Raw genomic sequence first — 25935 nt, 5'->3', positions numbered from 1 at the left:
GGTGCTCTGCCTTGCAGCTGGCCATGGGGTGAGTCTGCTGCTCGCGCTCTGCGCTCTCCGTGCTCCATCCCCACAGGACTCTCTCCTTCCCCGCACGCTGATGTGCAGTGTAGAGCACCAGCATGCAAGGAAGGATTAAGACAGGATCCCAGGTGCCACGATCGCCACCCCCCGTGGCTGCGTCCCTCCAGACCTGGCCGAGGTGGCATCAGCACACAGTGGCACAGGGGTGGCAGCCAGCAGTGTGCTGCTGTGCAGAGCGGGGCAGCCGCTCAGCTCCCACGGATGGGCGCTTGCCCAAGCTGAGCAAACAGTTTTGAGGGAGGAATGCTGTTAAAACATCTGCCAAGAAAGCAGGAGAATTTCTTACTGTGAGCCAGCTATTTCTGCTCTGGTTGCTGTTTGCAGCAGCAAAAGCGTGTGGGTTGGTGGCAGTCAGGACCTGACCATTTATGCACTTGCAGTACTGTTTGATTGCATCTGCAGGGGGTTGGAAGTGGTCATTTCTAGGCATCCAGCCTTTACACAAACTCCAGTGTAAGAAACATGGTGCTCAGGATATTTGCAAAGTGGTCTAAAGCCCATGCCTCATCCCCATGCCACCATACGCAGACTTGGAGATCGTGGGAGCAATAAACTCCGTGGCACGAGAGACCTGTACGTGTGGTTTTATGGCCAGCCTGAAGGTTATGGATGTTCCTAAAGCCCATTATTTTTACTATTAAATCATTTTAGTGTTTAATACTGTGGCCACTCCTGGAGCCCCTGCTGAGCACCGGGCGCCCACCTTGCAGGTGGCCCTCCCTGCAGCGGGGAGCACCCCGCGGTGTCCCCAGATGGCAGGACAGGACAGATGGAGATGGGAAGAGGGGAAATCAAGGCGGCAGGGCCAGACAGGCTGTCTCCTCTCCCTTGGGTGTGGTGACCTTCATTCTCCTCCCTGCCAGCTCCCTGCCTGCAGCCCCATGGATGTTCAGCCGTCAGAGAAGTCTCATGGAAAATGCATTGCTTTCCACAGCTGTCTCATGGGAGGAGGGAGGGGGCAGAGCCAGGCTCTTCCCAGAGGTGCACAGTGAAAGGACGAGAGGCAACAGCCCTTAGCTGGCAACACAAGGGGACTCCAACTTTATTTCCCTGTATCTACACAGGGAAAAGCATCTTCACCATGAGGGTCAAACCCTGAGCAAGGGCAGAGAGGTGTTGGGACCTCTGGCCTTGGAGATACCCAAAACCCCACTGAGCAGCACATTGGCTATTTTTTGGATTCTGCTTTGGAATGGGACCGTCCAGCCTGACCCAGCAGCAGCACTGTCACGTCATGTACTCCCCATCCCTCCTGCTGTGATTTAGGGGCTGACAGGGAAACCCAGAGCTTCCTGGGGCTGCTAGCCAGGGAGAGCAGACTCAAGGACTTACAGCAGGGATTTAGGGCAAGCAGTGCAAGGCAGACCCATGTCCTTTAGAAAACACCTTGTGCCTAAGAGAAACGGAACAGACTGGTCAGAAATAGAAATGGCAGCTCTGCAGAAACCTTCCCCCTGCACTTCCAGCCCAGCCGAAGCTGGGTTTAATAATGCCTGAGGGGCTTGGGGCTTAGGAGCGTGTATCAGAGCAGGGACACAGCAGCTCTTTCCGGCTCTTTTGCTGGGAGCTGGTGGAGCAGCACTGGTGCCGGGGATGCTGGGCTTGAGGCAGACGCCGTGTAATTGCGATGACATTCAGCGCTTGCTTGGCTGGCTCCCTGGGAGAGCCCAGCGCTGGTAACCTGACAGCGCGGCGCGGAGGGATGCAGCGGCGAGGACGCAAAGTGGGTCATGGGGAAGGAGGCGGCGCGGCGGCCGCTCGTGCACCCGAGATGTTGCCAGCAGCTCAGCAGGGACCTCACGTCGCTTCGGGTGCGCCTGAGCCCTGCACGAGGTCCTGGCACCTGTGCAGAAGTCTGTCCCCAAGCTCGTCCTGCCCCAGACTGCAGGACTGTGCTCTGCATTGGCTGGGGAACAGCTCCACAGAGCAGCTGAGCACTGAAGCAGCAATTTGTTTTTGCAGCAGAATTTGGGCTTTTTTCAAGAAAACGTCCCCAAATGAGCTAGATGGGACCTGTATCTGGGCAGTGCTGCTGCAGCCCCTTGCTCTGAATGCAGCCCCACACACGGCAGCTGCAGCTGCGCTCGTGGGCGGTGTGATCCCGCTGCCCCAGTGTGACTTTCCTGACGTCCCCAGCAGGGCCTGGGGGCACAGCCTGCTCCCCTTCCTTCACCCCATCTCCTGCACCTCCTGCAGGAATCCCCAGGTCTCCTGCTATCGCATCTGCTCAGCTTGAGCAACCGACGTGCTGACACAGAGCACCATATTTGCATTTCTAGCTAAGTTTGGGCAAATTTGAACCCGAGGATCTTGCTTTTCCCCCCGTGGGAGCGGTGTGGGTGTGCAGCCAGGAGCTGCTCCTGCAGCAGCTCCTTCCCACACGCCCAGCTCTGTGGGCAGGGGTGCACGGGGGCCCCCGGGGTGCCTGCACCTTTGCTGTGGTTTGAACAGGGCTGAGCTGAGCCGAGCCGAGCGAGCGTGCATCGGGGAGAGCTGCAGCACGGGGCTGGCTGGGGGAAGCGTGGCGGCTCGCAGAGCTGGGGAGGGGTTGGTGCCTGGGGGAGCCGGGGGCACAGGGCTGGAGGCAGGTGTGAGCCTCCAGGAGTTCCCCAGCATCACTTTGGACGAGAGCCTGACTTCACAGGAGGGGGCTCCAGGGCTGATGGGCACCATCTGGCCTTGGAGTTTCTACCACCTCTTTCCTCTCCCCAATTTCTTCCGTTCTCCAAGGACCTGGCCAAAATATATGGTGTCAGGAGCTGTACTGGGATGCTGCAGGAGGACGGGCAGCTCCTGCAGGGGACCAGGAGGAATGGGCAGAGCCCAGCCAGAAGAGCCTGCTTGTCCTGGGCTGCAAGAGTGCTCACAAGGCTCAGAGGCAGGGGTAAGAGGCAGAAGCAGCTCCCTGGCTGACCCCTGCAGCCACTCTCTTCCCCTGTCCTGGCTGATAGGGGCCCTGGGGACCTTGAGGCGCCACAGGCCAGTGCTCCATGCAGGCTGCGGGGAGCAAGCCATCCCACCAGAGCCAGCCCCATGCCTAGTGCCATGGGGATGTGAAGACCAGGAAGCTGGTGATCTGACCTGGAAGGGGACAGGGATGCCAAGAGTGCTGGGGGAGCCACCAAAACACTCGCCCAGGGAGCAGAACAGGGATATCCATAGACCCACACCACCATGAGCCATGTCCCTGTCTGCCAGGCGCATGCGTGGATTTTGGGGGCAGCTGTGGGTAGGGCTGTAAGCACTGCAGAGCACCCGGCACCCACACAGCCTGCAGGATGCTCTGGAGCAGTCATGGTCCTACAGCTGGGGAAGAAGGTGCAGCTCTGGGTGCATGCTCAAGGATGAGTGCCATCCTCCCAGGGCAGAACAGGCTCTGCAGACGTGTGACGGGGTCACTGGAGGACCCTGACGCACACACGCAGCACCGGGGCTGGCAGAGCTGCGGAGGAGGCTCCGCAGCAGCGCGGTGCTGCCAGGCTGCGTGAGCCCGGAGCTTGCAAACACAGCAGATGTAAATGGGAGCGGACAGGCAGGCTCGAGCTGCAAAGCTCAAACCCTGGGTGCCCGGGGCTGCTGTCAGCACGAGATGGGGTGCTCGCAGCCATGCTGGCAGGCACTGCATCGCTCGCCCTGCCTGCTGCCCCCACCAAAAAGCCATGTCCTGGCATGACCACTGCACAGTCCCGTTGGCAGGAGCTTGCCCACGCTGCCACCACACTTGGTGGCCACGGCTGGGGCTGGCTCTGCTCCCCTTGTGGCTCAGGACCGCGCCACAGGGACTGGGTGTGGGATTTTTGCCTGCACGGGGGACGTACATTGCCGGAGTGCAGGAATAAACGGCTCTGCTCCTGCTGGGGGTGCTCCTGCGCGGCCCCCCCCGGGGCTCTGTAGGGGAAGGCGGCCCCAGCACAGGGCCCTGCCGGGAACTGCTGCGGGAAGCCACGGCCCCAGCCTGCGTCGGTGAGTGGAAACTTCCAGCACCTGCCCTAGGCTCTTGTGAAGCCGGTGGCTGTGGGAGGAAGGTGTCAGCAGCGCCGCGCGGGTCACGGTGCGCAGGAAGCCACCGGGCTGCACCCACGCTCCGCGGCCCCGCGGCGTCACCCCGAGGTTGGGGCAGGACGGGAAGCCACCACGAAGGTGACGTGGAGGTGCCGATGCTGCAGGGGTGGCGGCTGCAGGGCTGAGCACAGCCACGCTCGTGCTCCATCCAGAGCCTGCAGGAAGTCCTGGTGTCCTGCACGGGCCTCTAGGCACCTGAATTTTGCAAAATCCCCCTGCTTCCCAGCCTGCGAGCAGGCAGCCATCTCCCAGGTGCCCACGTCCCCACAGCCAGTGGCCCTGTGTGCACGGCAGGGCGGCTGCCACCAACACGGAGCAGGAGGGACGAGGGCCGTGCTGGAGCCAGGCAGCAGGGAGGGGGCACCGCTAATTGGGATAATTGCTAAAGCAGGCGAGAGGCGAGTGAGGAGGGAGGAAGGCCAGCTAGCGGTGGTGAACAAGGGGCCCTTGTGCACGGGCGGCCCCGGCACGCGGCCCCGGCTCCAGCCGGCAGCAAAAGCCAAACAAATGGGGACTGTTTGAGCCAGGGGAGGACAAGCAGACGGCAGGACAGAAAACAGACCTCCGCGGGGAGGGAGCCGGAGCCAAGGGTTTGGCTGGGAGCTGGGTGCTGCGCAGGGTCCGCTGCTTTCCATGGGGACCGTGTCCCTGCTTCAGCCTGGACCTTCGCTGGGGACAGGATGGTGATGTCCCCAAGCTGTCCCTAGGGTTGGGACTAGTGGGACAATGGCAAAATGCTGGGGGTGCCCCAGGTCAGGACAACAGGTGACACCCCTTCCCCTCCTGCCAAGGCCTTGGGATTCCCACTCATGGAAAAAAATATCAGGAAAACAACCTAAAAAACATCTCCAGGTGCAGCCAACCTCTAACATCTCCCTGTGGCTGTGGCATGGCAGAAGCAGGCAGCCACAGCATCACCACGCGCGGCTACTTGCAGCGAAACCAAAAGTGGGTCGTGCAGGGGACCTGCGGCAGCGTGGGTTCCAGCAGCTCGCAGCATCCCGGCCTGGCCCCCTGTCCACAGGAAGCGCCTTCTCAGCTGGAAGGAGAAATGAAATTTGAGGAGGGAAGCTGGTGGCCGTGCACGTGAGCTGCTGAGCCAGGTGTCCCCAGCTGGGGCTCGTAGGGCCATTTTCTGTGTCTCTGCGCGTGAGCAGCCTTGGAAGACATCCTGGGCTGCCAGCTGCTCCTGGCTCTGAGCGGGGAGCGGTAGCCGCAGCCCAGGGGACCCAAATCCAGCCTGCACCGTGCTGAGGTTGCCGCCAGAATCACCCTTCCCAACATGGGCTTTTGCCCAAGGGTGCAAACCTGTGCAATGCTGTGAGGCCACCCCACACCAACCCCGTCCCCAGGATCTCCTCTTGGAGCAGGGACTTTGTGCATGTGGTAGAACAGAGCTGGTGGGAAAAGATTTTGGCACCGGAGGGTGGTGTCGGCAAAATCCCAGCTCCATCCCTGCTGCCTCCGTGCAGGGGCAGCCGCCGGTTCCCTGCGCAGAGCCCAGCAGGAGCAGCCCGGCCCCAGCCCCCGCAGCAGGGAGGGGACGGGAAGGACTTGCTCCAGGCCAGGAAATCCTTGCTTTCTCCTGCAGCCCGGCCGCAGTGGGCAGCCACAATGTGAGCTTCCCCCCCATCGCTGCCAAGCCCCCGCATGAGCCAGGCCAGGAGCCACGGGGGAGAGGGGCGGCAGGCGAGTGCGGGAGGGCGATAAGGAAGCCGGCTCCTTGCCTGGTCCCTGCGGCCGGCGCGAGCCCGGGGACACCCCAGCAGCCAGCCAGGCACGGCTGACCCCTGCAACGCCGACCGCAGCTGTGCCAGTGGACTGTCTGAATCATCATCCTCGAGGAGCACAAGCATCCCCTGGCAGGGCAGAGCAGGGCTTAATCTACAAAAGCTTTGGGCTGTGCAGCCACGGCATGAGCACCCCTGTGCACACAAGGCACAGCCTGCAGGACACCGAGTGCGCCGGGAGCTGCGAATTTGCACACACGCAGTCCCAGGGACACCGCTGCAGGGCCCTGGCTGCCTCCTGCAGGCGCACGGTTACAGCTGGGGAGCTGCTGGGGTGCCCAGCACCGGCACCTGCTGTACAGGCACAGGGCACAGCACCCACGTCTGCACGGCACGTTTTGCATGCCCCTGTGCTGCTCCCAGTGTCCCTGTCCCCCGCTCCCAGGCTGGTGGGGTGGCTCAGATGTCACATCAGCAGGACAGAGCTGCTGAGGGATCCTGGGTGCCCTGGGGAGCTGTCAGCCCTTTCTGGGGACAGCACGGCTGTAGGGACACTGGGCCTTGTGTCGGGGGATCTGGATTTTGCACCTCGCTGCTTTTTTCCACCAGGGCGCTGGTGCTGCTGACGGGTGCGAGGGGCAGCAGCTGTGCTGGGGCTTGGCAGCCTGGTGGTGTGGGTGATGCTTGCTCCCGTCCCTGAGGAGACACAAGTGCATCTGAGGGCTCTGCTTTAGACATACCAAGAGCCCCTGTAGTCACCATGAGCCCCCACATCCCATTTGCCTGGCAGCTCTGTCCCTGTGTACTGGTTTGTGCTCCCTGTGTCACCCTACTGCACCACCAGTCCCCTCCCCAGCACCTCCCTGCTCACTGGACACCCCACTGACCGCCACCAGCACCGACCCCTTTGCAGGTGCCACCCCCCAGTGCACCCCACTCCCACCCCTGGGCCACCCGCACCCTTTCTTTAGCTTCCAAAAAGTCTCCAGTCCACCAAGCAGTGGCAAGAAGTCACCGTTTGCAAGGGAAGCTCCTTGCTATGCCTCTCGTCTCCCAGCACATTGCCAATTTCAAAATCCCCCCCCCCCCATTATCATCCTTTGCTATGGGTGGGCTGGGAGGAGCCCAGTCACCCTGCTGTGCCCGTGCCGTGGCACTGCGTGGCCGCGGGAGCAGGAGGGAAACACTCGACGGACACGGCTGTCGGTGCCACGTTGGGTCCTGGAGAACCTCGGGTCAGAAATGCCTGTCTCTGCAGCAGGACCTTCTGGGGCTAACAAAATAAATGTTGAGTGAAGGTCCTCGAGGCTCGAGTTGAGGCATCCTCTGAGGTCGCTGGTATCAGTCAAAAAATCCTGGCAGGCTCATGGTTGGTCACACAGGACTGGGCACTGCGAGTGCTCTGCCATGGCCACGGAGACCTTTTTGGGGCTGGAACTGCGGGAGATGCTGAGACCAGCGCTTTGTGACATGGGCAGAACGGCGGCATGAAAGACCCCGTCCTGCGCCCGCCGGGGCTGGCAGGCGGTGGGTGGCTGTCGGTGGAGCCATGCCCTGCATGTCCCCCGGCCGGGGACACTTCTGTCCTTGCAGCACCCGCAGGCTCCAGACCAGCTGTTGGCTGCCCAATGGGGACATCAGGACCCTGCTGGGAACACGGTGCATGGCCCCCTTCCACGGCTCTGCCTGCTTTTTTGGGTTGCCCTTGAGCTTCCTCACTTTGTTCAGCCCCAGGTTTTTGAACTTTGGCCCTGCCAGCTGTGGCTTTTTCTCCCCTCAAACTGCTTGCTGCATCGTTGCATGCTGGAGAAAGCATGCACGGAGTCGGAGCATCTTTGTGAGTGCCGTGACATCTTTAGGGGGCCTCTCTCCCCAACACCTCACCCCAAACAGGCCACGTCTCAGGTGGCTCCTACCTTCCAGTTGCATTTTTCTGCTGAAATTCTTTTCCCCACAGACAACTGCGGGAAACGAGGCTGCTTTGAAGCGACAAACAGCTAGGCATTATTTCGCCTCGCTCATTTGCTTGCTGCAAGTGCAGTTCCTAAGCAACCACCGGCTGCCAGCCCAGCCACAACCTCGGTCCAGCTTATCTGCCACCAAGGGACCCAGACACGGCTCTCCTAGCTCAGTTCAGAGTTGTATACTGTGAACAAATTAAATATTTGAACATCAGACTCCAGACGCATGGCTGCAGCTCCAGGGCCAGTGGTGGCTCGCCCTGGCTGCGGGTCTGCCCTGTGCCTGGCACTGGCCAGACAAACGCTGAAGGATTCTGCCACAGCCTGTGGCTGCCGCAGGATGGACCAATTTTGAGGACAGGAAAAGGGAATGATGCTGTTGAATGCTGCAAAGGACAGATTCGGGCTTTCACCCCCTTGTAGCGCCCTCCCGGGGAACACACTGTGGCTGAAGGACTGGTTTGCTTCCACCAGGGTCAGTGCAGGACTCCCAGGGCCGGTGCCCGTCGTCCCCTGCCAGGGACAGGTGAGCCCCGAGCCCCCTCCTGCCATCAGGGTGCAGTGGGGGCAGCACGCCCGCCTGGTGCAGGGGTGTCTGTCCTGTCCACCCTGCCGGCCCTGAGCACAGGTGTGACCAACGCCGTGATGCTCCCAGTGATGGATGGGGACGGGAGGAGGTCCCAGGGCAAAGCACGAGCACCCAGGGCAAGTGGTCCCGTCGATTTAACCTTAGCACGTGCTGATGACAGCCTGTGATGCCAACCTCCCTCTCCTGGGTGTATCCCCCGTCCCCGCCCTGTTGCACACAAACCCCCGTTCCCGAGGTGCCCGATTTCTCCGGTGCCAGAGGAGGGTCCCGCTGGGTCACTGACCCGTGGGGGTCCGCAGTGTCTGAGCTGGTGTGGGGCACAAAGCCCCTCCTGTGCCTTGGCATTTATAGGGCTCTCTGCCATGGGAGTGCTTCAGGGATAAGGGCTCTCTCCGCTGCCCCTGAGGTTCCAGGGTGGCAAGGGGTTGTTGCTGTCACCCTGCTCTGTCCCCAGCAGTGTGTCCATGTGGTCCCCCGGTGCACCGCAGCCTCCACCTCCTCCTCTGCCAGGTCCCCAGCATCTGCCAGAAGAAAGCAAGAGCAGCTGTAACCTCCTATGGACCCCCCAGACCCACCGGGACAGGGTGAAGCCCCTGGGGCAGAGCTGGGACAAAAAGCCTCCGAGAGGATGAGCAAGCCCTGGGATGGCTCAGGACTTCAGCCCTGCTGCTTCCAGGTAGCAGCAACCTCACGGGGGAGCACAGCCCCATGACGAGGATACAGAAATGGGGTAAATAAGGGAGGTGTTGAGGAGTAAAATCCCCAGGTCGCAGGGAAATGGTCTGAGCCCCTGCCTTCACCCTGCACCCTGAACAGAGCCCCAGAGAGAGGCAAAGGCAGCACAGAGCGCTCCATGTCTTATCACAAGGTACGCCTCGGTCCCGACGCCACGAGGACAGGTTTAATATTTAAAAGCTGGGGACAGCGGCCTGAAATGGCACAAGTCAGAAGAGCACAGGGGAGGAGGAACCGTCCCCTCCAGTCCCTATCTGACCTCGCAGTGAAGCACAAACATCCCACAGGCAAACACCAGTGCAGCACCAGGCTGTGTTATCACGGCAGACAAACCCACGGCTCTGTAATCTTCCCTGTGCTGAAAACAAGGAGAAACTGGCACAGCAGATGCTTCACCACTGAGGATGGCTGCACCCTACAATGGCCCGTGGTCCTCCACCACAGAAGGAGCACCGTGGGGAGCAGAGGCCTTTCTGCTCATCCCCACGTCCCTTTGAGGGAGTTTTTCACCTCCAAGTATCTCAGATAAAATGCATCAACGTGGAGCACTGGGTCTGCACACACCCTGCCCAGCCCAGCCCTCCTTGGTGCCTCCAGCCCTGTGCTGAGGCTGGGCCAGGGCTCCCCAGCCGCGGTGCTTGAGATGTGGCAGAAGGGGGTTGAAGCTCCTGAAGACGGCATGGGGCTGGAAAGCTTTGGGGAGGAAGGGGTGATGCTGCTGTGACCCTGAATCCATCAGGCTCTGGGATGCTTTGGCTTTAGGCAGCAGACCAAGTACTCACAGGCAGAAACGAGTTGCCTTGGTGGCCACCTTGGTCTAGTACGGATCCTGTAGGGTCCACAGATGTTGTAGCTGCTCCTGTTCCTTTTCCCTGCAACGGGACCCAGATTAACCCCAATCCCAACCAACCCATCCTGGAGCTATACTACCATCGTGGACATGTCTGTGCACAAGAACACGCAAGGATTTTGGAGGTGGTGTGACCAGGGCAAACCACGGCGATGTTCTGGGGACGCTGCCGGGGCTGGGGACGCAGCCCCTGCCCATCTCTATGCAGCCAAGGGGGCTCAGCTTCCCGGGGCAACAGCATTGGGCTGAACTGGGGGATCTTTGTCCCTCTTGGGGCCAGCATGCCCCAGCCTCGCCCCCCACTTGCTGCAGAAGCCCGAAGCCCTCATCTTGCTGGGGACCCTTCCAGCTTTGCCTGCAGTTAATAAAGCCACCGTTGGCACAAGATCAAACTGGCCATCCGTAAACGGAGGCTGGAAAGGAGGAGTTTTGGAGGAGGAGAGCAGCAACCGGGGCAGGAAGGGGCTTCCAGAGACGAGGCCGCAAACAGCTCGGCCCGGCAGGCGCCGGAGGCTGCGCGCAGCGAGATGTGCGGGCTGGACACAGGGCAGCCCCCGCCGGGTCCCCCCCGGGTGCTGCGGGGGCCACGGCGGCACAGCGGGGCGGCGGCGCCCAAACCCACCATAAAACCTCCCCGGAACCCTGCCCCCAAACCTCCGAGGCGCCTGCAGCTTCTGAGACCCCCTGGGCGAGGAAGGACGGGGGGGCCCGGGCAGCGGGTGCCGGGAGCGGAGCCCACCCGTGAGCGCGGCCGCGCGTGGGGCGGGCCCCGGAGGAGCCACAGCGACACCGCCCGGGCGGGCAGCGACACGCGGGTCGGGCCGGGCTTTTCTTCCCGGGGCGCTGCCTTTTTCTTTTTTTTATTATTATTTTATACTTTATTTTTAAAGCCTCCCTCCATCTTAAAAAAAAAAAAAAATCCAGCCGTTTTTCTCTGGGGACACAGCTCAAGCCGGGACGGGCAGCCGGGGGCGGAGGGGCCGGGGGGGGGGGTCCGGCAGCTCCTGCCCTCCTGCCACGGGAGCGCGATTCCCCCCCCCCCCCCGGGGCCCGAGGGCCGGGTGCGCGGGGCGCGCTCCTCCCGGTGCCCGGGCTTGGGGAAACTGAGGCACGGAGCCGGCCGGGGGAGGCTCTGCCGAAGCCGATCCCAGACCCCGCACCCCCTGGGGACCGCGCTGCCAGTGCCGGCCCCGCCTCCCCCCGCCGGCCCCGCGCCCCCACTCACCCGGGCGGCCCCAGCCCCTCGCTGCGGGGCTCTTCTGCGCGGCTCCCCCCGGCGGAGCCGGTTGGGAAGCGTAACGCGGTCCCGCAGAGCCGCGGGAGGGGGCGGCTCCCCTTGCAAAGTGCTGTGGGAAACGTAATTCGGGTCCCCGAGGGTTCGGCTGCGGCGGGGGGGCCCCGTGCCCCAGCCCCACGGGCACGGCCCCGGCCAGCACCGTGCGAGGAGGCCGGGGCTCGGCACGGGCCGATCGGGTGGCAGGAAGGGCGCGGGTCCCCGCGGTGGCCGCGGCAACATCACGCGGCAGGGACACGGAGCTGGGGACCCCCGGTGGCCCCGTCCCACCCCACGGGTGCTCGGCCACCGCTCGGCTGCGGGCCGGGAGCTGCGCCCCTGGCCTGGGGACAGGCAGGGTCCCCTGCGGACCCCCCCTGCCCCAAGCACCTGGCAGCAGGGACACGGTGCGCCGAGCAGAGCAGGGAAGCTGTGGTGGTGCCACGTCCCCGTGACATGTCCCCACGCTGGTGCTGCTGCTGGGACACAAGGAGCCCCGGGGGCCTGGGGGCAGCGCTGCCCTGCCTGCAGCCCAGGGCCCCTCCCAGGGCACGGCGGGTGGCCGGGGGGACAGGGACACCGGCTTTGTGGCAGTGAGAATATGGCAGGATCAGGGCCCCAAGGCAACGGCGCTTGGCTTCTGGGCTGGGTTTTCATTTGGCATCTTCTGAAAAGTCTCACCCTAGAGCAGGGCTGGGGCTGGGGCTCGCACGGGGGCTCCCCTGCCTGCTCTCAGGTGGAGGGTGCCCCAAATCCGCATCTTCCCTCTTGGCCCCGGCTCCCACAACAGCCAACATCGCACCGCAGAGCTGCGGCGTCCCCAGCTGATGCCCAGGCCCAGGCTGGGGGCTCTGGTCCAGCCCCCCCGGTTTGTGCCCCTCTCGCTGCCTGGGGTCCAGGCGGGGAGGGGGGGGACGGGACACCCCACTGGGGACCTGGCATCGGGGTGTCAGGGGCTGGATCTGCACTGGGCAGGTGGGACGCAGCCAGGCAGGGGCTGCGGGACCCCTGGGCTGCACGGACCTGGGTGTGGGGGGGCCTGGGGGCAGCGGGAGCCTGGCGGGGGGGTGGGCTGGGGGTGCCGGGGGTTCAGGTGCGCGGTGTCCCCTGCCCGCTGCCCAGGCGGTGCCCGGTGCCCAGCGCCCGGTGCCCCCCCGCAGGGCACACGGAGCGCGGTGCCCCCCCGGCACTGCCCCTGTCCCTGCCCGGGGCCGGGCGGGGCGGGCCGGGGCGGGCCGTGCCGAGCCGAGCCGAGCCGAGCCCCGCCGCCGCAGGAGGAAACGCAGCCGGGGCAGAGCCGCCCCGCAGCCGGCCGGAGCCGCGCGGCTCGGTGAGTGCCGGGAGCCCCCCGGGAGCCCCCCGCAGCCCCTGCCCCTGCCCCGCCGCCCCTTCCCCGTCCCCGCGCCCCGCTGTGCTCCCCCGTCCCCTGCCCCAGTCCCCCCGCCCCGGTTCTTCCCCCCCCCCGCCCCGTCCAGTCCCCTCACTCCCCCCCCCCGGCTCCTGTCCTTCCCCTGCTCCCCTCCCTCCGGTGCCCCCCTTCCTCCCAGGTTTGCTCCCCCCAGAAGCTCCTGCACCACCCACAGCCCCAGCACCCCGCCTGCCCCCGGCCCCTGCCCGGCTTTGCTGCAGGGCCACACGTACGGGTCGCTTGTTGGGTCCTGTGGGGCTGCCAGGGAGGGGTGAGCACAGCTCGGCACCCTGCTCCCAAACTAGTGGGGCCACCCCATGGTCCCCCCATGGCTTAGCTTCATGGGGTCCATCTCTCACAGGAGGTGGGGAGAGCGCTGCCAGCCAGCAGGGACGGGGACATGGATCGCGGTGTCACCCTGGAGAACCCCTACGCCAGCGTGAACATCCCGCGGTCCCAGTTCCAGCAGAGTTTCATCACTCACTACCTGAAGGAAGAGCCTGCTTCGCCCACCGTGATCGCCAACCCCGCCGTCGTGCCTGTGTACAGCACAGAGGAGCAGGCAGACCGCGCCGGCAGCTGTGACAACCAGACCATTTCCACGGGGAAGTCGCAGTCCCGGCCCTACAACCCCTATGCCAGCATGAAGATGCCCAATGGGGATTCACCTGACTCCTTCTACACCGTCACCCTGGACAAGCCACCCAAAGGCCACGAGGCTGGTGGGAGGAACTGCTGCCGCAAGTGCTGCCCCTGCTGCAGAAAGTGTTGCTGTGTCATCTCCTAAGGGGACGCGCGGGACATGCTGGGGGGGGCGCCCAGCCCGGGCACCCCGGGGAGCTGCCCCATCACCTGCTCTGGCAGCTGGGAGGTGGCACCGGCTGGACTCACCTCTGGTTTTCACCCATGAGCTCTGCCACCAGCTACACCGGTGATGGGTGCCTGCTAGCTCCCTGGAGCCCAGAGTGGGGTGTGGGGGATAAGGACGGGTCCCCCCCACCCCACGGAGGCCCAGGCACCCTGGGGATGATGCGTGCCGACACAGATGCCTCCGAGGAGTGCCTACGTTGGGACTGGAGCAGCCTGCGATCCTGCACACTGAGCTGGCCGGTCCACCCTTGCTGGGAAACCCATGGAGAAGGGTCAGGGACACGTCCCCGGCTGGGACGGGGACCCCTCCCCTCCTCGAGCAGTGCCCCCATGCAGTGTCACGGGGCTGCCGCACGCCCTGCGCCGAGCTCTGGGTGGGTGCCGCTCCTCCTCGCCACACTGCCCGCCAGACGGAGGGAAGGAGACAGGAAGGACAGACAGACAAAGCGTGTCAGGGTGCCAGGCAGCACTCCAGGGCAGCACCTGATGGCGTGGCATTTGGGGGCCTGCTGTCAGGATGCCAGGACCCCCCCCAGTCCCATGCAGTCGGGGTGTGCGGGCCCCCCCGTGCCAACGCCGATCCCCATCCTCGGCTTTCTGCAACCCCCAGGCACTGAGAAAAGCGAGCGTGGAGCCCGCTGGCCTCTTCGCAGCGAGCTGGGGTGGCTCTGGACTCGGTTTTGGGCTGGGGCTGGCGCAGCGGGGCTGGAACAAGCCGGCCGTTGTGCTGGCGTCCCCCGGCCGTCGCGCTGCCAAGCGGCAGCTGCGTAAGCAACCGCGGCGGCCGCGGGAATGGCCTCGTCTGCAGGGGCTTGGAAAGAGCGCGGGTGTGAGCAGATGACTTCAGCGTGCCACAAATAAAGTTACTGCCCTCTCCTGCCCTGCCAAGGTACGCCTCTTCCCTCTGGCCCGGGTTTTCCGGGATTCCTGAGTTACTTCTTGCCTCTCCAGCAGGGCTGTGCATTGTATTGTGCTGTGGGGGGCACCCGGCGCTCTCTTCCCCAAAACTGGGCTTAACTCCTTCACTGCTGACTGCAGCAGCACCAGGGGCCTCGAGCTCCCCATCTTGCTGCTGCCAGCCCCCTCCAGCATCCCCTCGCCCAGGCATTGCCAGTACAGCACGGTGCTGCCAGCCTGGGGACGCGGGCTGGGGCTCGGCCTGACCCTGCCAAGCTGGATGCTGTCCCTCCTGTCCCTTGGAAGGAGAGCGCCTGGCTTTGCGGGGGGCTGGGGAAGGGGTGGGCTCCTGGCTGGGGCAGGTGGGTGCTGGGGGGGCTTTGTGCCACTGCCCGCGCTGCCTGCAACCCCTGGGGATCCCACCGGCACTGGGAACCCACCAGCACCAGGAGCCCACCCACCCCTTGGGATTTCCACCACCCCTTGGGGTTCCTGCAGCCCCTGAGACCTTCTGGGCCAGGGAGGCAGAGGCTTGGCAGGGGTGCAGGAGTTCGGCTCCTCCACCTGGCCCAGGTCCCGTGCTGGCGGCTGGCGGGGGGGGGGGGGGGGTTTCCTCTGGCAGGGGGACGCTGGCAGGGACGCAGCCCCACGCAGCCTGTCCTGCACAAGGAGCTCTCTTGTCCGCCCTGCCTGGAGCGCTGTCAGTGCTGACACAGAGACGAGCTGATTCACCCCGTGTTTGCTTTTGTGGGCTCCCTGTCCCAAATGCCAGATGCCCTTCCCCACTTCGGAGCCCACCCTCAGCGCGGGCTGGGCAGGGACGCAGTGGCGAGGCGGTGGCACATGGCCCTGGCTGAAACTGGTGCCCGTGGGTGTGACGTGGGGATGTGCTGGGCAGGGCACAGCACCCGCCGGCAGCACCCGGTGTCACCACCGCCCTTCGCTCCGCATAACCTTGGGATGGCAGCAAACAGCGCTCCTTGCCAGCCCCCAGGCAATGATTAAACCGGAGGCAGCGGCAAGGCTGGCGGGGAGCAGGGGGGACAGGGAGGGCACGGTGGGGGCAGACCCCAGCAGGGACACGCAGGGCTCTGGGCGATGCTCGTGCAGGGTCCTGCGGGCACTGCCCATGTCCGTGGGGTGCTGAGCTGTGTGCAGGGCGGTGCTGGGTGGCTGCTGTCTCCTGCGGGTGGGGTGTCGGTGGTGATGCACAGCGCTGGCTCATCGGGACCAGACCTTTGCACCCTCCTTATGGTGCCTCTCCCTGCCCTGCTGTACCAAAGGTTCTTGCAGGTCCCAGGGTTGTAGCAGAGCCCTGGGAACAGAAAAACACTTTTCCTACCCTCTTGTTGTTGCTGATTGCAGCTACGCCTTCCCCTACGTCCAGATTTGCCTGTTTCTGCAGGGCAGGTGGAGCCAAGCTGGTTTCAGGCAGCAATGCCACTCGCTGTGCCCATCCCACCCAAGGGCTTCCCCCACCCCAACCTAGCCCTGCCTGCTGGTCCCATGTGTCCCAGTTTCACAAAATCACAGCACGGCTGAGGCTGGAGGCACCTCTGGGTCCCTCTGGTCCAAGCCCTGCCCCAGCAGGGTCTCCCAGAGCAGGGTGCCCAGCAGGAGGGCCCTGAAGATCTCCAAGGAGGGGACTCCACAACCTCTCTGGGCAGCCTGTGCCAGTGCCCTGTCACCTGCACGGCACAGAAGGGCTGCCTGGTGCTCAGAGGGAGCCTCCTGTGCTCCAGGTTGTGCCCATTGCCTCTTGTCCTGGCACTGGGCACCACTGATGAGAGCCTGCCTCTGTCCTCTGTGGTCTCCCTCCAAGCATTTCTAGGCACTGATGAGATCCCCCCGGAGCCCCCCCTTCCCCAGGCTGAGCAGTCCCAGCTCTCTCGGCCTCTCCTCACAGCAGAGGGGCTCCAGGCCTTTGCTCGTCTCCGTGGCCCTTCAGGGGACTCGCTCCGGGTCTCTTGTTCTGGGGAGCCCTCAGGGGGTGGCCTCAGCAGTGCTGAAAGAGGGGAAGGATCACCTCCCCCCACCTGCTGGTATTATTTTCCCTAATGCAGCCCAGGGCGCCATTTCCTGCCTTCTTTGCCCCGAGGGAGGGCCGGTTGCCGCCGCACGGTCAGCTTGGTGCCCAGCAGGGCCCTTCTGGCCAGGCTGCTTCCAGCTGGGTGCCCCCAGCACGTCCTGGGGCCGGGGCTGTTCCTCCCCGGGGGGAGGGAAGGACCCTGCACCTCTCTCCCTGGGGAACCTCAGGAGGTTCCTGTGCCAGGTCCATGGCTCCCTGCCCCTTCCTACCCTTCCTCACCAGGCAGTGCCATGGGTACCCTGGCTGTGCACAGAGCCAAGCCCACCCTGACATGTATGTAGTGGTTTTGAGTCTAACTTTGTACGACCCAAGTGATGCCTGTTGGGTTGCACACATTACTGCCTGGCCAGTGAGCTGGGCCGTGATGGTGCTTTGGACAGGAGAGTGACTTGTTGCCGGCTCTGGGACATGCGGGACATCCAGAGGCATCCGGATGCATGGATATCCCTGGACACACAGGACTGGGATGGAGCTCATAGTGCCATCTCTGTGCCCAGCCCTGCCCCAGCACGCATGGGGACAGATGCTGCCGGCCTGCAGGGTCCCCTGGGTACCTTGTGCCACCCCATGTCCTGCCCCAGGTCCCTGGCAGCGGGGCCCCACCTACCGGGTGCTGCTGTGATGGAGCAAGTCGAGACAGCGAGCCCGAAGCTGCTGTGCTGCCAGCTCTGCTGCCCTGCACAGGGTCAGGGTTGAGCTTTTCTGCAGAGTCCCGGTGAGGCACTCGGTGTCCGGCCCCAAACCCCTGTCTCTTTCTGCCAAGAGCCCCAGCAGCGTGGGGACAGCGTGGGGACAGCGTGGGGACAGCGTGGCACCCTGCTCCTGCCTGCGCTGCTGCCTGCTGCCCTCTCCTGCTCGCAGGCAGAAGTGCTGAGCGCTCCGGCCCGGGCATTTCTCCTCCAGGATCTTGGCTTCGTCCCCCCAAAGCCTCTTTCCCTGCTCTGAGCACCCTCCCTGCTGGGGCTGTGGCACCGCTGCTGGCCCCAGGGTCGTGCAGGGGCTGGTGCTGCGGGGACTGCCCTGCCGCCGCCCCTGGGTCGTGCATCAGCACAGACCTTGCGAGTGTCACCGGGGGGGTGCCGGGATCTCCCCAGCATTATCCAGTGATGAGCATTGTCCCCAGCAGAGCCGAGGACCCTGATACCAGATTCTGCAGCCCCAGGAGGAAGAGCAGGAACAGGGCATGGATGTGGATTTGGTGGCTTTCCTGGAGAAGCTGGGCCGCAGTGTCACCCTGCTCCCCGTCAGCCTGCAGGCACCAAGCCCCTCCGAGCTGCTGCCACCAGCAAAGAGCTGTGCTGTGCTGTGCCGTGCTGCCTTTGCCCCCGTTCCCACGGTCAGCAAGGCACTGGAGGTCGAGGACAGCTCGGGTGCCCCACTCCTTCCCCCACCTGCCCCAGCTCCAGCCCTCCTCACACCCCAGCTGGTTTTCCTCTCGCAGCTGTCACCCCCAAGGCACAGAACAGGGTCCCCGTCCCCCTGCACCGCCCCACGTGTGGGTGCTGCCCCCTCGGAGCCATGCAGCAGGCTGCAGCCTGGGTGCCCCCCTGGCAGCCCCAGCTGGCCCGAGCCTGGACCCTTGGTGTCCTCACCCGTGAGTCACAGCCGTCCCCGCAGCCCGGGCCACCTGGGGATGTGCTGGCTGTGCATGTCCCAGGGAGTCTGCGGAGCAGTCAGGCTTCTGCTGGCCAACATCTGCCCAAATGTGGTGGCTGAGGACGGGGAGGTGTCCGCCGCTGCTGCCCAGGCACAGCCGATGTCCACACACGGTGACGCCCGACCTCGCAGGGACGGAGCCTTCTGCTAATGGGGCAGAGCGGGTGGCTAATGAACGCTCCCAGGGAGGGAGGCAGGGCTTCAATTTCGGCGGTCTTTGTTATCCAGGCACTTGTAACTCAATCTCCCAGGCTTGGCTTCCCAGCAGCGGATCCGATAGCATGCCTGCCCCTGAAAGGTGAGCCCCTTCCCACCGCACAGCCACCCGCGGCCGCTGGGACCTGGCAGGGAGCTGCTTGGGACCCTGATGCTGCTCCCAGGACTGCCACAGCCCCTCGGGATGCTGCAGCCCCTCTGCCACCTCCCCTGAGGTCCTGGGGAGGACAGTACCCCAGGTAGGGATGGGGAACAGGGTTGGGGGGAGAAGTGGGTGCCCACACCAACCAAAATGCTCAAGGTCACCAGTGGGGAAGGTGTGGGGTCCTGGTGGCCCCTTGGAGAGGGTTGCAGACGTGCTGGAGGGTACCCTGAGATGATGCTGGACCCCTCCCCACCGGCCTGCATGCCTTCCCCCTGCTGCTGACATCCATGGGCTGGTGCCCAAGGCTGGCACGAAGCAGGGCTATGGCATGGCCTGGCACTCAGGTTGCTGCTCCCACCTTCTTCCCACCCCATGGTGCCCACTGGCCCAGAGCCCCCGCAGCCCTGGGCAGGCAGATGAGGCCTGGCCGCCCCCAGCCCCTGTGGGAGGGAAGGGGCATTCAGCAGAGCCGTGTAGGGTGGCGCCGCGATAACGCATCCCAGTGGATGGGGTTCACCCCAGAGGGGCAGGGCTGGCCACAGGGCAGGCAGAGATGCTGGGCAGGAACCCTGATACCTCCAGCAACCCCCAAGTGCCCCCACTGCGTGGGACTGGTCCCCATCTCCCTTGAACTTTGTCTGCACATGGAGGTGGCACCCCACACCCTGCTCCCCGCCCCAGCCATGGGGCTGACATCTCCTCCCGCCCTCCCCTCCCCTCGCAGCATGTCCCAGGCCGGTGGCAGCCCCCGGGCCGAGGACACGGGGCCACGCACCGAGGCGCACTCACGCACACCGAGCCGGGGCAGCCAGAGGGTCGAGTGCATCATCTGCTACTCCTCCTACGACCTGTGCGGCCGGCTGCCGCGCCGGCTGTACTGCGGCCATACCTTCTGCCAGACCTGCCTCAAGCGCCTGGACGCCGTCGCCAACGAGCAGCGCTGGATCCCCTGCCCGCAGTGCCGCCAAAATACGCCCACGCCGCGCGGCGGCGTCACCATGCTCGACCTCGACCTGGCCACCTTCCTCGCCGTCAAGGCTGACAAGGAGCAGCCCCGGGTGGCCGGACGGTCCCTGCCAGACACGGCCACCAAGGGCTCGTGCAAGGAGCCGGCGGTCACGCAGCAGCCGTCGGGGCTGTGCCAAGACGTGGTGCCCCAGGCCCCCTTCCCACGCCGCGGTTGCTGCCGGCCATGCATCTGCTGCGGGGTGACGGCGGATTTTGAGAGCTGAGTTGGGGGACATGGGGACAGCAGCATGCGGGCAGGCTTGGTGCGGTTCAGTGGAGCCAGCCACGGCATCCTGCATCACACGCTGAGCTCCCAGGGTCTCACAATTTGGGGACCCCATGCCATGCCCCAGGCCCATGTGTGGATGGTAGTGGTGGGGCTGTCCCTGCAGCCCAGGAAGGGATTCAGCTTTCTCGGGGTTTGCTCTCTATCCTGCTGGGATTTAGGGTGCAATAGGAGGGGATGAGGATATTTCCACCCTTCATCCTGACAGCTCCAAAACCTGGTCCAACCATCACGGGTGTCCCCTGGTGCCTGGCCCAGGGCTTGCTGGTGCCCGGCTTTTCTTGTGCATGCAGACGTGTGATGGGGACACCTTCACCAGGGCAGGGGGTGCAGGAGCCTGGCACAGTGCAGCGATGCAGAGATGCTCCGGGGAGTATCCAACACATCTATTAAACACCTGCTGTGCTGCACCTGTTGGTTGTATTCGTTAGTCAGCCTCATGCTAGCCCAGGGCAAGCCCTGCCCCCAGAGCAGGGAGAAGTGACCTGCTTTGTCCAATTGTTTTTCTTTAAGTGTTTGCTCTACTTGCCATTTGCATGAGAAATTTGGGCTTTGTGGGGCAGGTGAATAGTTAAAACCGAGGAAGACAGGGTCACTGGGGACCACAGCTCGTGGCTCCAGCTCTTTGAATTGATCTGGCCTCCAGCTGTTTTGCTCCAGCACCATATGGGTTAGCAGAGGCAAAATGGGGGGAGGAGGGGGGGGCAGGGGTGCACGAGGGTGATGTAAATACAGCTCTTGGGTTGGGAGGAGAGGGCTTGCAGAGGCCATCCTTCCTCAGAGTCCAGTTTCTGCATCCATTTTCCATGCAATTCCTGAGCTCTTACAGCATCCCCGTGCCAGGCACCGCAGTGATTTCGCGCCCCCATGTCCTGGTGCTCAGCTGTCCCCTTGGCGTGCACAGTGCCCACGCTGTGCCCAGCGCCCGTTCACGGTTCTGCCACTTGGTGTCACCTGCCATAAAAAAGTCAGAGCCCTGAGCTGTGCCCAGGCAGAGCAGGCTCCAGGGGTGCCCCAGGGCAGAGGCAGGGGTGCCCAGGGGGCTGGCCGGAGCATGGTGTGCGTTGGGGGCTCCTTCCTGCCATGGTGCTGGCACCTGCCAGCCTCGAATCTTTAATTGCGTGGAAAAATGCAATAACTTAAAATCTTCGAGGATGTGATAAAAGCTGTCCTGGAGTCCTAAGGTGCCTTCCCCTCCATCTTCCTGCTGCCCAGTGGTTCATTGTCCCTGTCGCAGGTTCGGGCATGGAGACCTCCTGCCCTGCCTGAGCAGAGGCTGTGCTGTGCTCCTGTGAGGGACAACCCCTGGGAACAGGGACCCTGGGGGAACTGCGGTGGTGGGGATGGTGCTAGGGGCTGTGTGGGAGCCGAGCCCACCCCCCCAGCAAGGTGTCGGGGTTGCAAAGCCCTGGAGGCACCGAGTGTCCTGCTCCTGGACGAGCTGCAGCCTCACCGCGCTGGTGCTGGTTCCTCCAGGAGGAGACGGGTCCCATCCTGCCGGGATCCTTGGATCGCAGGCAGCTGCAGCGCCCTGCAGGGCTCGGGCCAGGCATAAGAAAGTGCTCTCGCCTGGCAAGGGATGTTTGCCCAGCTCCTCGGTTTGCAAATGCTCCACAGGGGGGCAGTGGGAAGAGCCTGTGAAGGGGCAGAGCTGGCGGCGAGGCTCTGTGCTCACCCCAGCACCCGGCTCCAGCTCTTTGGTGGCAGAAGGCAGCAAGGACCCACGGCTGCCCACCCCCAGCCCCAGCTCCTGGTCTCTGTGCCACCACCCCTGCATCCCTTCAGCTCCAGGAGCAAGCTGGAGAGCTGTGCTAGGAGCAGTCAGTGGCTGGGCTCTGGAGTTTTTCTGCCTCTGCATTTTTGGGAATGGTCTCAGCACGCTGGCTGGGCACCCTGACTCCCTCCCCCTGCCCATGCCATGGGGACCGCTCTTGCAGCCCCCGCTAGGGCAGGGGATGCTCAGGGCCGGTGCTGGCCCTGGGGCTGTGCTGGGCTGTGGAGCCCAAAACCTCCTCCGGGGGAGGCATCGCCACGGGGAGAGGTGCATGGGGACGGGGACCTGCAGGTGCTGTGTCCCTTGCCCAGAGAAAAGGGCAGTGACAGGGCCTCAAAGGGCCAAGCTGCTGGGGGTGCCAGGAGCCTGGTACCCTGCAGAGAACTTCGTGGGGTGAGAGAAGGGACAGTGGTGGGGACACTGGGTCTGCTCGGGTGCAGGACCCCCCCCCCCCACCATGTGCCAGTGGGGTGTGCAGCAGGGTGGCAGTGAGAGAAGGGTGCTGGGATGCTTCACAGCCTCCTGGGCTCTCTGAGCACAAAATCTGTAAATGACTTTGTTTTTCACAGCATTTTGTTTTTTCCTTGGTGATTTTTGCACTTCGAAAACGACAGTGGACAAAGTACCTCTGAGCGCACTGGGACCCTGAAATTTGTGTCCCCACACAGCCTGGGGTGCTGCGGGTGAGCTGGAGCTGCGCAGCCCTGTGGGGCTGGGCTGGGCTGGAGGATTCCTCTGAATTATTTCCAGATGGGGATTAATGCAGCAAACTGAGTTTGCCGCAGGGTAGATAAACAAACCAAAGCTCCTCTGGAGGCTATTAATAAACCGGTCTGCCTGCTCCTGGGTCTGGGAACATCCGGGATCTGGCTGGGGGCACAGGCACGCGCTGCTTTGCTGCCTCTCAGCCTCTTTGCCATGGGGCAGGCGTGCCCCAAGTCCCAAATGGCAAAGGAGCCACAAGAGCATCCCTGTTCTACCACTGGGCAGGGTGGGATGAGGTCCTCTGGTCCCCTGGGGTCCCTGGAGCCCTGACAGGGAGGGGGGTGCTGGGAGCTGGCACCTCCCCTCTGCAGCTCCTGCTGCGGGGCTTTCAAACAGGAGCAGGTGTAAACAGGGCGGAGGCAGACTTTGAGCCCTCCAGTGCCGGCACTGCCACGCCAAGGCCAGGGCGAGCAAGTTTCGGGTGGCAGCAGCCTGGCACAGTCACCTCCCTCATGCCTGCTCGGGTGGGGGTCACATCCCAACCCTTCTCACTTGTGGTCTCCTGCCAGGGGCAAACAGAGCCTGGCCAAGGGCTCCCCACCAAGGACCTCTGGGCACGGCAGGGACAGCATTAGACCCGCCAACGGCATGACTGAAGCTTTGTCCCATCCCAGCCAGCTACGCAGCCGTGGGTCCTCTGTGCATGGCAGGTTGCCCCGTGGGGATGATGGAGGCCAGGAGGTGTTTGTTTTTTTCCACCTCCCCAGGCTGTGGTGCCCACAAGCAGTTAATTGCGGGCTGGACGGAGCTGGCTGCTTACCTGGCTGGAGCGGCGCCTGGCAGGGGGAGGGACGAGGGCACAGCCACACCTTGCCAGGGCAGGCATCACTGCAAAAATATTTCCTAAGAAAAGTGCAGCTCCACCCCGCACAGCACACGGTGGGGAATGCACAGAGCTACCGGGAGCCGTGCGCGTCCACCCGCTCACCGCACCCAAGGGTGCCGGGCAAGGACAAGTGACTGGGCAAGGCGTGGGGCGCTGGGCACCCTGCCCCCGGGGGGAGCCCTGATGCTGGGGGCCGGGGAGCCCCCTCTGCGTGAGTGGGCAGCCATGGGCGTGTGGAGGGGCCCCAGCACCGTGCTGGCCCTCCTGCTCCTCCTGTGCCCACTGCCCGCACCTGCGTGCCCCACCGCCTGCCGCTGCTGGGCAGGAGACGTGGACTGCCGCCAGCGCGCCCTGCATGAGGTGCCGCCGCGCCTGCCCACCAACGCCAGCACCCTCTGGCTCGGCTACAACTTCATCGCCGTGCTCAGGGCACGCGCCTTCCCCTCCCTGCCAGCGCTGCTGCGGCTCAGCCTGCCCCATAACCACCTGGGGATGATCGACAGGCAGGCGCTGGTGGGGCTCGGGGCGCTGCAGGAGCTGGATCTCAGCAACAACTACCTGGCCATGCTGAGCCCCGAGAGCTTCCTGCCCCTCGGCAGCCTGGTCACGCTCAACCTGGGCAACAACAGGCTGGAGGAGCTGGGGGCTGGGGTGCTGAGTGCCTTGCCCCAGCTCCACGAGCTCTTCCTGCATGGGAATCCCTGGGTGTGCTCCTGCAGCATCCTGCCCCTCTGGCGCTGGCTTGGTCACAACAGGGACAAAGTGCCAGGTGAGTGCCCCAAGCCCCCACCTGCTCCATCCTCGCTCATCATCCCCATCAGCTGCCAGGCCATGGGTCTGCGGGGATGGGGTTCCTGTGGGTGTAGCAAGGTTTCCCAGAAGACAGCCCCACTTGGGTGGATTTGTCCCTGGGTCTGGTCCCTGGTGCCACCCTCCAGTGGCTGGTGGCTGGTCCCTGGTCACCAGCAGGGATTTCCTGCAGAGGCAGACTGGGTAATGGCACCCGGCGCTGTCCCCGGCAGTGGCACCAGTCCTGCCACAGGGAGGGCGAGGGGTGACGGGCAACGGGCACCTGTGGGGTGGACATCACCCCTGACTTGGCCACGACTCAGTTCCTCCAGCCCCTTCCCCAGTGCCATCAGGAGAATGGGTCTGATCCTGCATTTCTTCCTCCGTGAGGCTTGGCGAGAAGCAGCTCCGCCAGCGGGGTCTCTCCCTCTGCTGCTACCCACTCCCATGCCTCTTGCCTGCATTGGGGGGGGGCTTTCTGTGGCATCTCCGGGCTGGCTGCTCACTGCTGCCCATGCCTGTCCCCAGGGAGCCAGCCCCACCGCCTTGCCTGCCCCTTCCTGTTCTGCCCCATCGTGTCCTGCCCAGCACTGCGCCCACCTCCCTGTCCCATCCCACTCCCCAAGGCGCAGGACCTACGCAAGTGCTGGACCCTCACTGTGCCCTTTGTGCCCTGCCCTGGGCTATCTCGGCCAACATGGCCCCACAGTCCCTGTCCTCCTGCCCTGACCCCTCTGTCCCACGCAGACCTGCTGTCCCTCCTGTCCCTGGCACCCAGCTGCCCCCTGTGCCCACCACCACTGCTTTTCTCTTCCAGAGGAGAGTTCGCTCCAGTGCGTGTTCCCGGAGCAGCTGAACACGTACCCGATCATGGCCTTCAGGAACGAGTCCTTCTGGCCGTGCCAGAAGACCCCACTGTCTGCCCAGCACTACGCCACCTTCCTGCTCCTCGGGCTGTCCTCCTTCCTGGCCAGCATCATCTTCTGCACCCTGATGGGCTGCGTCGTGGTCATTTACCAGCACCTGCGCAAGGAACCCCGCTTCTGTAGGAGACCCCTCCTCTGCAGGGGGCACTGAGCAGGACCACCAGCCCTGGGCAGTGCCTGCACCCAGCTGTTGTGAAGGTTTCCCTGCGGAGCAGTGAGCGGATGCTCTGCTCCTGCAGAGTGCTTCTGCTCCTCCCTGGGGCCCTGAGGAATCCCCAAGCTCTGCCCGACTGCCCCCAGCTCGGCCCCGCTGCAGCACTGCTCCCTGTCTCGGGAGGCTCCCTCAGGCTGCCCCCAGACCTGCACAGCCCCTTCCCAGGGGGACTGCTGACCCTTTTCCTCTGGCTCACCCCCTCCTGCCCCTTTGCTCCCCAGGGCTCTTGTGTGCATTTCAGGGTGCACTGTTTACCTCCCTGTGCCTTTTGGTGAACCCCGTGAGTCTCTGGGTGCCTTTTGGTGCCCCAAAGACTCTCCGTGCCTTTTCTGTGTCTCCAGAAGGCATTTTATTGTGTCCCAAAGCTCTCCATAGGCCTGTTCGTGCACTTGAGGATCTCTGGGTGCTTTGAGGGAACTCCAGAGCTTCCATGCAGCAAAGGAAAGTATAAGCTGGGGTGAAGGGGTCAACCCCCAAGGAGGAGAAACAGTCCTTTCTGGCACGAGTTCCTACCCACCGCAAGGCAATAAGAGCCATAATGAGATGGCCATGGGTGTCAACCTCCCCCTGTTAGCTCCTGTGGCATAGAAATGATCTCCTGCCTGTGCAAGAGCTGTGGCACAGGCCAGGGATGTGGTCAATGTGTCCGTTGGCAAGCTCTCAGTGGAGGTTAAATAAACCCTGCAGAGAATAAATCGTCACCTCTGTTGTGACTTGCTCTCATCTTTATTTCCAAGACAGAGAACAGCCCAGTGTGCATGTGGGCCTACTCAAGAAGGCCT

At 64.0% G+C, this 25935-nt stretch overlaps 3 protein-coding genes across 3 annotated transcripts; all 3 read left to right on the top strand.

The window, feature by feature from the left end:
• The first annotated feature begins 12511 nt into the window (after positions 1-12511).
• On the top strand, positions 12512-14442 carry LOC125181928 (uncharacterized). Its single transcript, XM_066980731.1, has 2 exons — positions 12512-12614; positions 13054-14442. Exon 2 carries the CDS (start codon positions 13093-13095, stop codon positions 13477-13479), a length of 387 nt encoding a protein of 128 aa, XP_066836832.1. The 5' UTR covers positions 12512-12614; positions 13054-13092; the 3' UTR covers positions 13480-14442.
• Positions 14443-19290: 4848 nt separating this feature from the next.
• Positions 19291-19797, top strand: RNF224 (ring finger protein 224). The gene has a single exon (XM_048056510.2). It carries the CDS (start codon positions 19291-19293, stop codon positions 19795-19797), a length of 507 nt encoding a protein of 168 aa, XP_047912467.1.
• Positions 19798-23259: 3462 nt separating this feature from the next.
• Positions 23260-25854, top strand: LRRC26 (leucine rich repeat containing 26). The gene is made up of 2 exons (XM_013182768.3): positions 23260-23993; positions 24831-25854. The coding sequence occupies exons 1-2, from the start codon at positions 23285-23287 to the stop codon at positions 25088-25090; spliced, it is 969 nt and encodes a 322-aa protein (XP_013038222.2). The 5' UTR covers positions 23260-23284; the 3' UTR covers positions 25091-25854.
• Positions 25855-25935: the final 81 nt, after the last annotated feature.

This window comes from Anser cygnoides, chromosome 20 (assembly GCF_040182565.1).
Source record: "Anser cygnoides isolate HZ-2024a breed goose chromosome 20, Taihu_goose_T2T_genome, whole genome shotgun sequence".
Lineage (NCBI taxonomy): Eukaryota > Metazoa > Chordata > Aves > Anseriformes > Anatidae > Anser > Anser cygnoides.
This window is presented reverse-complemented; position numbering and strand designations above follow the sequence as displayed.

Excerpts from the sequence above, each read along its gene's own strand:
- LOC125181928 (XM_066980731.1), top strand. The coding sequence starts at position 13,093 with ATGGATCGCGGTGTCACCCTGGAGAACCCCTACGCCAGCGTGAACATC.
- RNF224 (XM_048056510.2), top strand. The coding sequence starts at position 19,291 with ATGTCCCAGGCCGGTGGCAGCCCCCGGGCCGAGGACACGGGGCCACGC.
- LRRC26 (XM_013182768.3), top strand. The coding sequence starts at position 23,285 with ATGCACAGAGCTACCGGGAGCCGTGCGCGTCCACCCGCTCACCGCACC. Across the intron at positions 23,994-24,830 it reads CAACAGGGACAAAGTGCCAG|AGGAGAGTTCGCTCCAGTGC; the intron begins GTGAGTGCCCCA and ends TTTCTCTTCCAG.